This window comes from Ovis aries, chromosome 1 (assembly GCF_016772045.2).
Source record: "Ovis aries strain OAR_USU_Benz2616 breed Rambouillet chromosome 1, ARS-UI_Ramb_v3.0, whole genome shotgun sequence".
Taxonomy (NCBI): domain Eukaryota; kingdom Metazoa; phylum Chordata; class Mammalia; order Artiodactyla; family Bovidae; genus Ovis; species Ovis aries.
Window position 1 is genome coordinate 87670642 of NC_056054.1, and position 16533 is coordinate 87687174.

Genomic DNA, 16533 nt, shown 5'->3' on the forward strand with positions numbered 1-16533 from the left:
TTATATTGGATTCCTTATTGTGGATGATTAGAAATGCTGTAGTAATTTGTAATTCTGCATACTATAATTCTTTTACTAATGTCTTATATAGTATATTCTATATACTGTAATTCTTATAGGCTCTCAATAGTTGAGAACCTATAGCATAAGATATTAAGGCTTAAGTCTGTTTCCTAAAAATATTTGTGTGTGAGTGGTTAGTCTTTTAATAGTCTTATGTTCCAGTAGGTAAAAAGTGAATGTAAAACAATACTTCGGTCTTAAAGTTTATTTAAAAACAGAACTCCCCTAAGTTTTACTGTGCTTACACTTAATGTGTCTCTAGTGGCCGCACATGTCCTCTGCACAGGTTCTGGCATTTAGTCTTAAGGCACGTCTGAAGAGCAAAGGGATCAAGCTTGCAGTTTTCAAGCTATGTAATGACTGATGTTTAGATAAAAGGTGCTAGTAGTTTTTGTTTTTTGTTTGTAAGCATCATATGCCTTTGGGCATCTGATAAAACTCTGGATTGTCTCTCCAGAGAAGTAGATACATACACAGTCCCTGCTACAAGACTGAAATCTGCTTAGTGCACATCTGGTGAATTAACCCTCAGATTCTCCTGGTTTCATAATGGAGTTGTGCGAGTTGGTACATGAACAGCAGAGATGATCATCAGTTTCTTTTAACTATCTAATATTGTCATTCCATGTTACCATTAATCATGGATCAACATTTTGGTTCATTGTGATTGAAGTTTACTAAGGCTGAGCCGTTACCTGCTAAAGGTGGTCCAGAAAGGACAGCCATCCCAGCAAAGAAACTTGCAAGTCCCAAAAAGCTGTGTACTGTAGAATTCCCAGACAGATCAACCTGTAGGGATTAGAATCCAGTGTTAACCATATTGAGGGTGGTATTCTACAGAGACTTTTACCTACAGAGGGATAAAATACTGTGTATGTTGTCTCAAGCTATGAACAGTTGGCTTCTGAGATGGTTTGGATGGCATTCTACCCTGATATGAACCATTGGTTTTTATTTCTTTCTAGAAATCTTTTAGTTAGTTAGTTCAGGGATATTTTTCCCCCTGAGTCTCACTGCTCTTTTCTGTTAGGAAATGATATTTACAGTTGGAGCTGATAGTAGTATTCTTCAGTCCACCTATGGCTGAGTACCAACCACTGGTTTATAAGAAATCAGATATCACAGGAAGTTGATTTAAGTGTTAGAAACTTTTAATTTTTGCTTAAGCCTCGTAATACTCTTCACCACTTATGCTAATCTTGATACCAGGCCCAGAGATTCCTGGGGATTATGTTCCAGCGCACTGGGAACCTAGTTCTAAGGACCCATGGGGTTCCAAGAAAAACTGAGTATTTCTACAACTCCATTCCATTCAGCTCTAGAATTTTATGTCCATTTGGGATAAAGATGGAGAGGAGTTAAAAGCACAATATCCCTGTTAAAATAATACAGAACTTCTCTCAACAAGAGGTCATCACTTGTCAGGGAGCCCCTTTTTCTTTTAAGGAACTCTTCCCAGATGTATCCTAGAACCAAAGAAATTTGTGGAGCTGAAGTAAAGAATAGAAGCCTAACCTGGGAGACTGATAAAGTAGAATCTTTCTGTTCCCTATTTTGCTTTTGCTTCTTTCCTGTTCCGCATGGCTAGTCCTCTCATCATCCCTTTTTACAAGATAAGATGAATAGCTGGATAGGATGTAGCTACAAGGTTTCTGAGGCCTTGGGTATATTGTTTTTGTTTTTAGTTATGAAAGTAATATAGAGTATGTTTTCTCTTTGGGGGAGATGATTCTTCATACTTTTACTAAATGGTGTAAGAACATTAACAAGTGTGTCTACTCACCAGTACAGGAAGTATCAATGCCAGGTAACCACCGGAAAAGACAGCAAAGGAGATGGTATAGGTCATAAGTAATGGAAATGTGGTGGCTAAAGGAGCAAGCAGGTTAGTGACGCCACACAGGATGAGGTAAGACTTGTGGTAATGATACTTCTTGATCCAGTTTTGATCAGCAACCCATCCAGAGATAATCTGACTGACTGTTTCAATGATACCTGAAACAGTATTGAAAAGGTCTTATGAAATCCCAGTTGCATTTTTCTAGCCCTTTTGAAAAATGTAAATGCATAAGGCATCTTTTCCTATGTTGTAAGACTTCATTCACCCTGTGGCTAGGACATATGAGAAAAAAAAATGGTTTGATTTGTATCGGTTCAGTTGCTCAGCTCAGTCATGTCTGACTCTGCGACCCCATGGACTGCAGTAGGCCAGGCCTCTCTGTCCATCACCAACTCCTAGAGTGTACTCAAACTCATGTCCGTTGAGTCGGTGATGCCATCCAACCATCTCCCCCTCTGTTGTCCCCTTCTCCTCCTGTCTTCAGTCTTTCCCAGCATCACGGTCTTTTCCAATGAGTCAGTTCTTCATATCAGGTAGCCAAAGTATTGGAGTTTCAGCCTCAGTCCTGCCAGTGAATATTCAGGGCTGATTTCCTTTGTATCAGTAGATTCTATCATTTTTGTACCTAAACATTTAATAAAATACTGAAAAAACCCCTCCAGATTTGGGTGGAGGAGTCATCAATTGTTTATTCTGATTGTGTTTGGAAACCTTATACCACCAAACTGGGCATATCAGATTATAGAAGACCCTGGGCTCAGTAGGCCTCCCTTGAAGAGGTCCTACAGGTGAGGAAGTGAAATTTCTTGAGGATTAGTAGACCCACAGGTTAGTGTCTTAGGGAAGTCAAATGGTGGATGACTGGAGTATAAATAATAAAGTCTTACATTGGAAAAAATAATAGATGTTGAGACACTTTCTTAAAATTGCATATGAGGTTTTGGTAGTTAAGTCCTCCAAAGGTTATTATGGTTAACTTGAAAATATGTAGGAAGTCTGGAAATGGGAAATCATGTTTTGAATGTTGGCGCTGTGGTGTAATTTGAATAAAATTTAAGAATAACATTTTTTACTGAGTTTCATGGTAATAGAACCTTCTTATCCTTCTTTCTATTATATGTAATGTACCAGTTAAATACTGAAAGAGATTTTCACCAAGAGAAGCTTGAGCTGCAGTTGTTTTTTACTTAAAATTCTTCTATGGTTCAAATGGAAATTGCTCCACAAAAAGGTATTTAAAATGCATACTACCATCTCCATATCTGTTTTTACAGGTTTTTCCTAGAATGCATATTGAAGCTATTATATTCTGGCCTTGTTGTAAAGCCGTGTGTGTGTGTGTAAGTTGCTTCAGTCATGTCCAACTCTTTGTGACCCTGTGCACCATAGCCTGCCACACTCAGCTGTCCATGGGTTTCTCCGGGCAAGAATATTGGACTGGGTTGCTTTGCCTTCCTCCAGGGGATCTTCCAAACCCAAGTCTTCAGTGTCTCTTGCATTCACAGACAGGTTCTTCACTACCCTTAGCATCACCTGGGAAGCCCTGTAAAGCCCTACTCTGATCTAAATTGATACTACCAGACATTTCAGTGGAAAACATCAGTTTAGCTATGTATCTTTTTCTTGCTCACAAGTTTTATTTGACCAAAGCAGTTGGAAATGGGGTGCTGTCAGTTTTGCAAGGACTTGGTAAAAGTCTTTTCCAGAAATTAGCAAGAGAGAAGTTAATGTGCTACTGAGAATTTCCAGGTAGTGCAAAGCAGTTCTGTTTCCTTCATTTTCACTTTTTTAGATTCCCTGTTTTGTCAGCTGAAAGAACCCATATTTTCTGGATCAAGCATTCTGTTTCCATTTATTTTTATAAATACTCAACTAAAATGATTGGTTTTATTTTTCATTCTAGTTCAATTTAAATGTTAGCCAATCCATTAATGACTAGCCTAAATACACATACTTGTCTTATCCCTTTACTATGAGTTAAAGGGGGAAAATTGTCAGCTACAAATATTGCTAAAGCATTATTGAATGCTAATGATAGTTCAGGTACTATTTTAAACTCTACATGCATTACTTGTTTAATCCTAGTAACCTTACGAGAGTAGATACTATTATTCATATATTGCAGATAAGGAAATCAAGAGACAGAGGCGGCAAGTAATTTGCCCAAGGTCATAACTGTCATACACTGCAAAAGCTTGAACCTGGAAGATCTAGGTCTAGAACCAGTTCTTTCAACCACTGCACTGTGCTATGTCAGATTTTTTTACTTCCTAAAATGACTGTTTCCACTACGATCCAGCTTTGTAAGGTTCAGTATCTAGCAAATACTTAGCTACTGACCTATGAAAATAAAACTTGGTTTGGGATCCACTGTCTTGTAGGGAGAGCCTATGTGCAAGATGGAGTGACAGATCTGTGGATGGGAAGGCTTGCTGCTCCCATCAGCTTCAAAAGACTTGCTTTCCTGGCCCTCCCAAAACTCCTTTTTAAAAATATTATTTTTCTTCAACTTTTTAATAAAATGTAACCAATTTTTGTAGAATATATTTTTCCTTTTGAGGGTAAGGTAGAAGTAGGCTTTCTTACCAGCTACAGAAACAAGGTAGGAGGCATCCATGATGTTTATCCCCAGTGTTTTGGCTCTGGCTACCAGGTGAAAGGTAGGGATGAAATATGCCAGCTGACTGAGAAGAAAAGACCACGTAAATATGTAGAAAAAAGGATTCTTAAAGAGAGAAAAGTCAAAGAGTTTTTGTTTACAGCTCCATGAAGTATCCTTTTTCCGATAAGTTTCTTCATTAGTTTTTTGGGAAAGTCCATTTCTGTTTTGTTCATTGTTGGACTCTTTGCTTTGATTTTGTGAGACAGTTAAACTTATACCTGGTCGTCGTTCCTTGTGCATAATACTGTCCCTGATGGCCAGCTCTTGTATCTCATTGCAGCATGATGTTTCTGTTCCACATGCTGCCTCTGGACCACTTGGAGACAAACTACTTTCATCTTTAATATCAGAATTGCTCTTGCTTTTGATATGAATGGGTCGCAAGAGCATACTAGAAGGAACCAGATGAAGTGTGATAGCTCCAAGTAATATAAGGGCACCTAAACAGGTGAGAAAAATTGAGAAGCTAAAATTACCTCTTTGATTTCACAATACTCTGTATCCTTAGACTCAGAAGAGGCCCCACAACTAAATATTCATAGTACAATAATTCCTGAAAGCACTGCTTTGTGTTTGAGTTTAGCTGAAAGTATTTAAATCCATTGACTTAACTGTTAGCCATACACCCTGCTGTATCTTTGTGAAAACAGGGAGACCTTTGGAGATAGCCAGAAAGCCATACCAAAAGTGGCATGGGAGGAGTTATTTGTACTAAAGGAAAAAAATGTTTTGGTGTGTTGGTTGGGGTGGAGAGGGGGAGTCATATTTCAAATGTTAGAAAATTACAATGTGTTTTAAATCCTGATTTGAGGCATTAGATTTAGGTACAGAAAATACCAAATTGGGCAATGGGAATTATTTGGAAACTGCTTTAGAAGAGGAGATAGCCGTTTGATCTCATGATGTTTTAGATTCCTTGAAAGAAGACAGATACCAGTGTTGCCTTTGAAACTGAGTAGTTGCTTGAACTTCAGCATGTCCTGACCAAAGCTGTGACTTGTGTGTGTTGCTTCTAGAGAATTGGCTGTAGGTTCTACCATCTTGCTATCTTGTCTTAGGGATTTGTCAGCTGGTGCTGTTCACTATATTAGTGATTTTTTAAATCAGAAATAGAAAAGGGAAAGTTCAACAAAATTGCTCTGTAGGTAGGAATAGTCAAATATGTATATTTACATATACATAGATTTTTTTCACCAATAACGAGGTTATTTTAAACCAATTGTTTTATCTCAGGTATGAGAAAAATTATAGAGTGAATGATTTTTATTCATTCATGAAAATTTATAGTTGATAGTATATAAATATTATTAAGGAACATAATCCTCTTTATGCCCAATTCTATCCTTTTTAGTGAATCTGATGGAGGAATCTTTTATTTTTTTAATGCAGATGTTTTTCTTAAAAAATGTGAAAAGAGAAGCTTTGTTTGAGGCAGGGATTCTTGCTTCCCAGGAGTACTGCTATCCCTGCAAAGGTGTGCTCCCCCAGCCACACAAATTGCCTTCCATCCCCTTAGACTTGAACTCTGAGTTGCCTGTGTAGGCAGGGAAGACCTTGAAGTAATTCAGAGTCTCTTTTGCCATCTGTTCTCCAGGGAAGAATCATGCTCACCTCCTCTCTAGTCATCAAAGGGGGAGGGCTCAACATTAAATCTTGCAGAATTGATTCTGCAGGTTCAGGACTCACCTGTCCAGTCATACAGATCTATCAGGACTTTCGTAAAGGGTGCTAACAGAAATGTCAGTCCCATCCCTGAACGGGCAATAGCTGTAGAAAGAGCTAATCGTTTTTTGAAGTATTTGGTAGTGACCACAGCAGCAACTTGGTACAAGAAAGCAGAGCCCAAACCTAAAAGAAAAACATAATGTTAATAGGAGGCACTTTCACATTAAGTGGCTTGGTACTGGATGAGATATTCGCCTGAACCTGAGGTAATGTAAGTTGGCCTTTTGAACTCACAGTAAAAGAGTTTCCTGGTTCCTTTTTTTTTTTTTTTTAAGTCTTATTCTCACAGTGGACTCACCAGGTAAAAATCCCATAGTCACACAAAGAAAGGGAATGCTTGTAGCCCAGCTGCTGATCAGATATCCACCAGCAACAAGGAAAGCCCCAAGACTGGAGGCAGTTTTCTCTCCAGTTATATCACAAATAACAGCAACTAGGGGACCTTGGGAAAAGAAACAAATACAAGTTAAATTTGCCCCGGCATCCCTTCTCTTCTGGTGTACAGTTTAAATGGGCAACTGAGGGAAAATGAAAGGACTTTACTTTTGTGTATCCTTCAAAAGGGTGTCTCTTGGGTTTCTTAATATTCCTAGTTCCATACTATTTTGCTTTTTTAGAAGAAGAGTTTTTGTTGTTTTTTGTTTGTTTTGAAGAAAAGATGTAAATAAGCAGGTTTGGAATGGAAGCTTACTGAAAAGGTATAAAACCTCTGCAAGAAAAGATTGTGTCCAGTGACCTAAAACTAGAACAAAGTTCAGTTATTTATCTACACTGTGATGAGTATGCTTAGATAATCAGGTCAGAGCTTTATGGTCTGACTTCCCAGTTGAGAGACTGACTCACTGAACCTATGATGATAAATAGATTCTTCAACTTCGTTTGTTTGAACCCCAATTTTTCCAGTTTTGCCAAGTTAAGTGGAGGTGAACACTGTAAGTCCTTACTTCTCTCAGCTTTACGTATTGATAAATGAACCTGAGTTTTAGTAAGGCTTCTGTCTTGAGTGACTGACCGATGAATCTTCTTGAAATTGCCCTTTGTGTTCCTTCTCCTTGGAAAACAAGCTTATCGTCGACTTTATACCTGCAAAAAAACGAAGTGATGACATGATGGATCCAATCCAACCAGTTTGCTCTGAGGTGCCTTCAAACTCTTCTTGAAAAACCACAAAGAAAATTGCAAAAGTCTTGGTCATCCCCATCACAAATACATTTACCTAAATCAAAGCAGAGCAGAGTCCAAGTCAGGTGGTGAGTAAGCCATTACAGGGGAGGTTAGGACTGCTGGCAGCTGTGATTCTGGCTCACCTGTATTTTACAAGTTTGTTTGCCAGTTCCTTTTTGTAACGTATTTTATGGGATGGTTGTCCCATTAGAGTGTCTAATCACTTTACATGAAAGCATCTGATTTAATCCTCATTACGGTGCATGGAATAGGGTTAATATTGTATTAGAAATTCAGGGAACTTCCTTCCATGCTCCTAATGCAGGGAGGTCCAGATTTGATCCCTGGTCAGAAAACTAGATTCCACATGCCACAATTAAGAGTTAGCATGCCGCAACTAAAGATCCTCTGTGCTGCAATGAAGATCCTGTGTGTTGCAACAAAGATCCAGCACAGCCAGACAGATAGGAAGAAATACAGGAAGTTAAGGTTTAGAGAGCTTATTGACCAACCACTGTACCATTCTGTTAACAATAGCATCTGTTTAAAACAGCTAATTCTAGTTACCTCTGTGAGAGAGATGTGTTGGTCCAAATAACCTAAGAGTTTGCTTTAACTCTGCTTTTGAGCTGAATATGCCGGGACAGCAAGGGTTAATGAGGATGTATGGTCACCTTATGTTTGGGTCATGTGCCCCACTCCAGTCCCACCTTACCTTCCTTGCCCGCACCATCCTTCTCCTCTCCACTAGGGGGAGCACCCTCTTTGAGGTCAGGTTTTCTTTCAATGCAGTACTCACATTTGTTTCTTGGAATTCTGATTAGAAGGGGGGCAGTGAGGAGCAAGGTTCTGAGGGGAACTGGAAGGGAGGCTCAGCCAGTCTCTAGTCAAAAAGCCCAGAAACCACGCCTACTCACTCTGTCTACAGGGGCTTCCTAGTGTCCCCTTTCTTTTCCTTTGTTCAGTGGCCTTGTTTGAAGGCTACTTTCTCTGCTTTGAAGTTGGCCGTGCTTTGTGGAGAGCTTCCCTGGTGGCTCAGATGGTAAAGCGTCTGCCTACAATGTGGGAGACCTGGGTTCAGTCCCTGGGTCAGGAAGATCTGGAGCAGGAAATGGTAACCCATTCCAGTATTCTTGCCTGGAAAGTCACATGGATGAGGGAACCTGGTAGGCTACAGTCCATGGGGTCGCAAAGGGTCAGACACGACTGAGCGACTTCACTTTCTATGCTTTGTGGAAGGACCACAGGTCCTGGGTTCCTTATCACTGATTCTTTCTCTCTGGTTCTGCACGCATCTCTATAGTGAGATAGACACAGACAGTCATTCACTATGATTGACTGTCCATGGGATTTTCCAGGCAAGAATATTGTAGTGGGTTGCTATTTCCTTCTCCAGGGGATCTTCGGACCCAGGAATCAAAGCCTGGTGTCCTGCATTGCAGGCAGATTCCTGCACTGTAGGCGGATCCTTTACTGACTGAGCTATGAGGGAAGTCGTGTTGGAGTTGTGAATACTGTGTTCTGCCTGCAGTCAGCCTGCCTCTGCTGGAATCTTGGCTCTGCTTTGTACTAGGGGTGTGACCTTGGGTGAACTACAAAAGTTACACTTCCTTTCTTGGAAAGTGGAGATAAAGGACTAGTTCATAGTTCATAGTTCCATCTAGTTCATAGGACTGTGAAGACAGAAAATTCTGGTAAATAATAACCTATTAACTATGTTTTTATCATTTTGTGTAAACATTCTACTTTCCCAAGAGCTTGAGACTCATATTACTGTCTGTGATATCTTTCTAACTCAGGTTAACTTACCCAGAAGTAAATTCATCTTTCTCTTACCCCATGCCTGTTTTCCTTTTCATTTCTCTTGATTGGTACCATCTACTGACTCATCCAAATCAGAGACCTGCCTCCATTTAGAAACTTCCTTTCCTCAGCTTCTACCTGCTAAATAAAGTAACCAAGACGTTCTGCTCCATCCTCACCAACAGACTCTTCAGATTAATATTATTTCTTGTCTGGAGTGAGGGACTAGGAATCAGTGGTGGCTCAAAGGCTTCAAAAGAAGAGATGGTGAGGAGGAAGTCCTTTAATGTATTCTTCCCATTCTGACTTGATAGAAACTATAATAAGACTTTACTTACTTAGAGTGAACAATGCTATGGACACCAGGGCTATATATTAAAAAATGAAAAGGCATTTTATCAAGCACTTTGTAATCATAATGTTCCTCAAAGGTACCTCTGTCAGGAAATGAGGTTAGAGAATATGCATGAACTTTAAATGACACAGACTTGTTTCTTCTGGTTCAAAATACAGAGTGGTGATTGCATCCTCTAATGAGCAAGGAGCAATACAATGGGTCCTCATTCTATAAAATTACCCTTCCTCTTCTGTGGTCATGGACTCCGTGCTGGCATCTGCAGGATGCTGGCTTCTAGGTTCTTAGCCACCTGAATTTGGCGAACTACTGGTCCCCAAAAAAGAACCTTTTGTCTCTGGTCTTACCTTGATGTCTCAGCATAGCAGCAGTAAGTAGATGTGACTTGTCTCTACTCCCTGGGACTGTACCTTCCACTGTGTATATCAAGAAGACCAAGAAACAGCCTTTGTATCTACTGTGCCTCCCTCCCTTAACTTGTAACCTTCCAACTTTGTTCCTATTTGACTTAGATAGTACAAATCTATCTAGATTTTCAGGCTAGATCCCAAGGTTTAGATATTCCATTAGTTAACTGAAGTCTGTAGTCTACTATTTCATCTCACGTTTTGGACTAAGGTTGATGGGTTTCAGTCCTGTTCCAGAGTCCACATCAGACATTATAAATGGTCTTCCCCCAAAATAAAAGCTCCTAGAAATTCTGCAGCCCTCTTATTTCCTTTTTATCATTAAAAGCATGCCTTCCCCCCACCCCCACTCGCATAGTAAGAACTCCCTCACCAGACCATTCTAAGAATATTGTCTTGGGAAAGGAGGGCTGGATCACAGTGGCTCCTTTTTAATGCAGAACACAGGCTTTGTCAGAGATTATTGTTTAATAACAATAGAGTTTTGCCCAGAGAACGCACTAGTCATAGCAAACACCCTCTTCCAGCAACACAAGAGAAGATTCTACACATGGACATCACCAGATGGTCAATACTGAAATCATTTTGATATATTCTTGGCAGCCAAAGATGGAGAAGCTCTATACAGTCAGCAAAAACAAGACTGGGAGCTGACTGTGGCTCAGATCACGAACTCCTTATTGCCAAATTTGGACTTAAATTGAAGAAAGTAGGGAAAACCACTAGACCATTCAGGTATGACCTAAATCAAATCCCTTATAATTATACAGTGGAAGTGAGAAATAGATTCAAGGGATTAGATCTGATAGAGTGCCTGAAGAACTATGGACAGAAGTTTGTGACATTGTACAAGAGGGAGGGATAGAGACCATCCCCAAGAAGAAGAAACAAAAAGGCAAAATGGGTGTCTGAGGAGGCCTTAAAAATAGCTGAGAAGAGAAGCTAAAGGCAAAGGAGGAAAAGAAAGATATACCCATTTGAATGCAGAGTTCCAAAGACTAGCAAGGAAAGATAAGAAAGCCTTCCTCACCAATCAGTGCAAAGAAATAGAGGAAAACAAAAGAATGGGAAAGACCAGAGATCACTTCAAGAAAATTAGAGATACCAAGGGAACATTTCATGCAAATAAATGTTTCATGAGCACAATAAAGGACAGAAATGGTATGGACCAAACATAAATAGAAGAGGTGGCAAGAATACACAGAACTGTACAAAAAGGATCTTCATGACTGAGATAAACACAATGGTGTGATCACTCACCTAGAGCCAGACATCCTGGAATACAAAGCCAAGTGGACTTTAGGAAGCATCACTACAAACAAAGGTATTGGAGGTGATGGAATTCCAGGTGAGCTATTTCAAATCCTAAAAGATGATGCTGTGAAAGTGTTGCACTCAATATGCCAGCAAATCTGGAAAACTCAGCACTGGCCATAGGACTGGAAAAGGTCAGTTTCATTCCAATCCAAAGGAAAGGCAATGCCAAAGAATGTTCAAACTACCACACAATTGCATTCATCTCACAGGCTAGCAAAGTAATACTCAAAATTCTCCAAGTCAGGCTTCAAAAGTACATAAACCATGAACTTCAAGATGTTCAAGCTGGATTTAGAAAAGGAACCAGAGATCAAATTGCCAACATCTGCTGGATCATCAAAAAAGCAAGAGTTTCAGAAAACCATCTACTCCTGCTTTATTGACTACACCAAAGCCTTTGTGTGGATCACAACAATCTGGAAAATTCCTCATGAGATGGGAATACCAGACCACCTGACCTGCCTCCTGAGAAATCTGTATGCAGGTCAAGAAGCAACAGTTAGAATGGCACATGGCACAACTGGTTACAAATTGGGAAAGGAGTACTTCAAGGCTGTATATTGTCACCAGGCTTATTTAACTTCTATGCAGAGTACATCATGAGACACGCTGGACTGGATGAAGCACAAGCTGCAATCAGAATTGCCAGGAGAAATATCATTAACCTCAGATATGCCAATGACACCACCCATTTATGGCAGAAAGCGAAGAAAAACTAAAGAGCCTCTTGATGAAAGTAAAAGAGAGCGAAAAATCTGGCTTAAAACTCAACATTCAGAAAACCAAGATCTGGTCCCATCACTTCATGACAAACAACAGATGGGGAAATAATGGAAACAGTGAGAGACTTTATTTTGGGGGGCTCAAAAATAACTGCAGATGGTAACTGCAGCCATGAAGTTAAAAGGCGTTTGCTCCTTGGAAGAAAAACTATGACCAACCTAGACAGCATATTAACAAGCCAGAGATGTTACTTTGCCAACAAAGGTCTGACTAGTCAAAGCTATGGTTTTTCCAGTAGTCATATATGGATGTGAGAGTTGGACTATAAAGAAAGCTGAGCACCAAAGAATTGATATGCTTTTGAACTGTAGTGTTAGAAAAGACTCTTTAGAGTTCCTTGGACTGCAAGGAGATCGAAGCAGTCAATCCTAAAGGAAATCAGTCCTGATGTTGAAGCTGAAGCTTCCAGTACTTTGGCCACCTGATGCGAAGAACTGACTCATTTGAAAAGACCCTGATGCTGGGAAAGATTTGAGGGTGGGAGGAGAAGGAGATGACAGAGGATGACATGATTGATGGCATCACCGACTCGATGGACATGAGTTTGAGTAAGCTCTAGGAGTTGGTGATGGACAGGAAAGTCTCGCATGGTGCCGTCCATGAGTTGAACACAACTGAACAAAACTATGTTATGATACTCCAGGTTCCTCTCTAGTATCACCTTAGCTCTTGACCTTCACAAACTTCTTTCATCAAAGATTAGTCTGTTAGGTTATCTCTGCTTCCTCTCATCTCACTCCAGTGCATGCCTCTTATCAATGTTATTAGAGACTTCATTGTTGCGAAACCAATAGGTCATATCATTTCTATCATATCTGGCCTCTCTGCACCATCTGCTTCTGCACATTTCTGCCTTAGTTTTTGGGATGCTAACTGCTAACTGCTTCTCAGTTTCCTCTGAGCCATCCTCCACCCATCCCCTAGGCCTCACTTTCTCCAGGGTTCTTGCCCAGCTGCACAGGAGCTACTCCATATTCAAAGTCAGGAGGGGCGGCCTTGAGGAGATACCCCTCATCCAAGGTAAGGAGCAGTGGCTGCTCTCTGCTGGAGCAGCCATGAAGAGATAGCCCACGCCCAAGGTAAGAGAAACCCAAGGAAGATGGTAGGTGTTGCGAGAGAGCATCAGAGGGCAGACACTGAAACCATAATCACAGAAAACTAGTCAATCTAATCACACAGATGACAGCTTTGACTAACTCAGTAAAACTAAGCCATGCCATGTGGGGCCACCCTGACGGGCGGGTCATGGTGGAGAGGCCTGACAGAATGTGGTCCACTGGAGAAGGGAATGGCAAACCACTTCAGTATTCTTGCCTTGAGAACCCCATGAACAGTATGAAAAGTCAAAATGACAGGATACTGAAAGAGGGACTCCCCAAGTCGGTAAGTGCCCAATATACTACTGGAGATCAGTGGAGAAATAACTCCAGAAAGAATGAAGGGATGGAGCCAAAGCAAAACTAATACCCAGTTGTGGATGTAACTGGTGATAGAAGCAAGGTGCGATGCTGTAAAGAGCAATATTGCATAGGAACCTGGGATGTTAGGTCCATGAATCCAGGCAAATTGGAAGTGGTCAAACAGAAGATGGCAAGAGTGAACGTCGACATTCTAGGAATTAGCGAACTAAAATGGGCTGGAATGGGTGAATTTAACTCAGATGACCATTATATCTACCACTATGGGCAGGAATCCCTTAGAAGAAATGGAGTAGCCATCATGGTCAACAAAAGAGTCTGAAATGCAGTACTTGGATGAGATCTGAAAAATGAGAGAATGATCTCTGTTCATTTCCAAGGCAAACCATTCAATATTATGGTAATCCAAGCCTATGCCCCAACCAGTGATGCTGAAGGAGCTGAAGTTGAATGGTTCTATGAAGACCTACAAGACCTTTTAGAACTTACACCCAAAAAGTCCTTTTCATTATAAGGGACTGGAATGCAAAAGTAGGAAGTCAAGAAACACCTGGAGTAACAGGCAAATTTGGCCTTGGAGTATGGAATGAAGCAGGGCAAAGGCTAGTAGAGTTTTGCCAAGAGAATGCACTGGCCATGTCAAACACCCTCTTCCAACAACACAAGAGAAGACTCTACACATGGACATCACCAGATGGTCAACCCCGAAATCAGATTGATTATATTCTCTGCAGCCAAAGATGGAGAAGCTCTATACAGTCAGCAAAAACAAGACTGGGAGCTGACTGTGGCTCAGATCATGAACTCCTTATTGCCAAATTCAGACTTAAATTGAAGAAAGTGGAGAAAACCACTAGACCATTCAAGTATGACCTAAATCAAATCTCTTGTGAATATACAGTGGAAGTGAGAAATAGATTTAAGGGACTAGATCTGATAGAGTGCCTGATGAACTATGGATGGAAGTTCATGACATTGTACAGGAGACTGGGACCAAGACCATCCCCATGGAAAGCAAATGCAAAAAAGCAAAATGGCTGTCTGAGGAGGCCTTACAAATATCTGTGAAAAGAAAAGAAGCGAAAAGCAAAGGAGAAGAGGAAAGATATAAGCATCTGAATGCAGGGTTCCAAAGAATAGCAAGGAGAGATAAGAAAGACTTCCTCAGCAATCAATGCAAGGAAATAGAGGAATACAACAGAACGGGAAAGACTAGAGATCTCTTCAAGGAAATTAGAGATACCAAGGGAACATTTCATACAAAGATGGGCTCGATAAAGGCAGAATGGTATGGACCTAACAGAAGCAGAAGATATTAAGAAGAGGTGGCAAGAATACACAGAAGAACTGTACGAAAAAGATCTTCACGACCCGAATAATCACAATGGTGTGATCACTCACCTAGAGCCAGACATCCTGGAATGTGAAGTCAAGTGGGCCTTAGAAAGCATCACAAGAACAAAGCTTGTGGAGGTGATGGAATTCCAGTTGAGCTATTTCAAAGCCTGAAAGATGATGCTGTGAAAGTGCTGCACTCAATATGCCAGCAAATTTGGAAAACTCAGCAGTGGCCACAGGACTAGAAAAGGTCAGTTTTCATTCCAGTCCCTAAGAAAGGCAATGCCAAAGAATGCTCAAACTACCACACAATTGCACTCATCTCACATGCTAGTAAAGTAATGCTCAATATTCTCCAAGCCAGGCTTCAGCAGTACGTGAACCGTGAACTCCCTGATGTTCAAGCTGGTTTTAGAAGAGGCAGAGGAACCAGAGATCAAATTGCCAACATCCGCTGGATCATGGAAAAGTAAGAGAGTTCCAGAAAAACATCTATTTCTGCTTTATTGACTATGCCAAAGCCTTTGACTGTGTGGATCACAATAAACTGTGGAAAATTCTGAAAGGGATGGGAATACCAGACCACCTAACCTGCCTCTTGAGAAATCTGTATGCCGGTCAGGAAGCAACAGTTAGAACTGGACATGAAACAACAGACTGGTTCCAAATAGGAAAAGGAGTACGTCAAGGCTGTATATTGTCACCCTGCTTATTTAACTTCTATGCAGAGTACCTCATGAGAAACGCTGGACTGGAAGAAACACAAGCTGAAATCAAGATTGCCAGGAGAAATATCAATAACCTCAGATATGCAGATGACACCACCCTTATGGCAGAAAGTGAAGAACTAAAAAGCCTCTTGATGAAAGTGAATGAGGAGAGTGAAAAAGTTGGCTTAACGCTCAACATTCAGAAAACGAAGATCATGGCATCTGGTCCCATCACTTCGTGGGAAATAGATGGGGAAACAGTGTCAGATTTTATTTTTGGGGGCTCCAAAATCACTGCAGATGGTGAGTGCAGCCATGAAATTAAAAGATGCTTACTCCTTGGAAGGAAAGTTATGACCAACCTAGATAGCATATTCAAAAGCAGAGATATTACTTTGCCAACAGAGGTCCATCTAATCAAGGCCATGGTTTTTCCAGTGGTCATGTGTGGCTGTGAGAGTTGGACTGTGAAGAAAACTGAGTGCCGAAAAATTGATGCTTTTGAACTGTGGTGTTGAAGAAGACTCTTGAGAGTCCCTTAGAGTGCAAGGAGATCCAACCAGTCCATTCTGAAGGAGATCAGCCCTGGGATTTCTTTGGAAGGAATGATGCTAAAGCTGAAACTCCTGTACTTTGGCCACCTCATGTGAAGAGTTGACTCAATGGAAAAGACTCTGATGCTGGGAGGGATTAGGGGCAGGAGGAGAAGGGGATGACAGAGGATGAGATGGCTGGATGACATCACCAACTCGATGGACATGAGTTTGAGTGAACTCCGGGAGTTGGTGATGGACAGGGAGTCCTGGCGTGCTGCGATTCATGGGGTCACAGAGTCAGACATGACTGAGCGACTGAACTGATCTGAACTGAACTGTACTCTCTGGTGACTTGAATACTCTGACTTATAGTTGAAATCCCTGTGTGTGCTGCTAACTCACAAGTCTCAGT

At 40.8% G+C, this 16533-nt stretch overlaps 1 protein-coding gene across 4 annotated transcripts in view; it reads right to left on the reverse strand.

Annotated features, from left to right (window-relative positions):
- The window catches only part of SLC16A4 (solute carrier family 16 member 4), a 33149-nt gene that overhangs the window by 11255 nt on the left and 5361 nt on the right, over positions 1–16533 (reverse strand). For 2 of the 4 annotated variants that reach the window (XM_042252144.2, XM_042252148.2), the window contains 6 exons: positions 7303–7373; positions 6589–6732; positions 6252–6413; positions 4490–5005; positions 1847–2058; positions 759–852 (listed from right to left, as the gene is read on the reverse strand). In XM_042252144.2, coding sequence (XP_042108078.1) covers positions 759–852; positions 1847–2058; positions 4490–5005; positions 6252–6413; positions 6589–6732; positions 7303–7373 — 1199 coding nt within the window. Of the gene's footprint in view, positions 1–758; positions 853–1846; positions 2059–4489; positions 5006–6251; positions 6414–6588; positions 6733–7302; positions 7507–16533 lie in introns of all 4 variants that reach the window. The other 2 variants (XM_004002305.6, XM_042252140.2) reach the window with 1 other exon arrangement.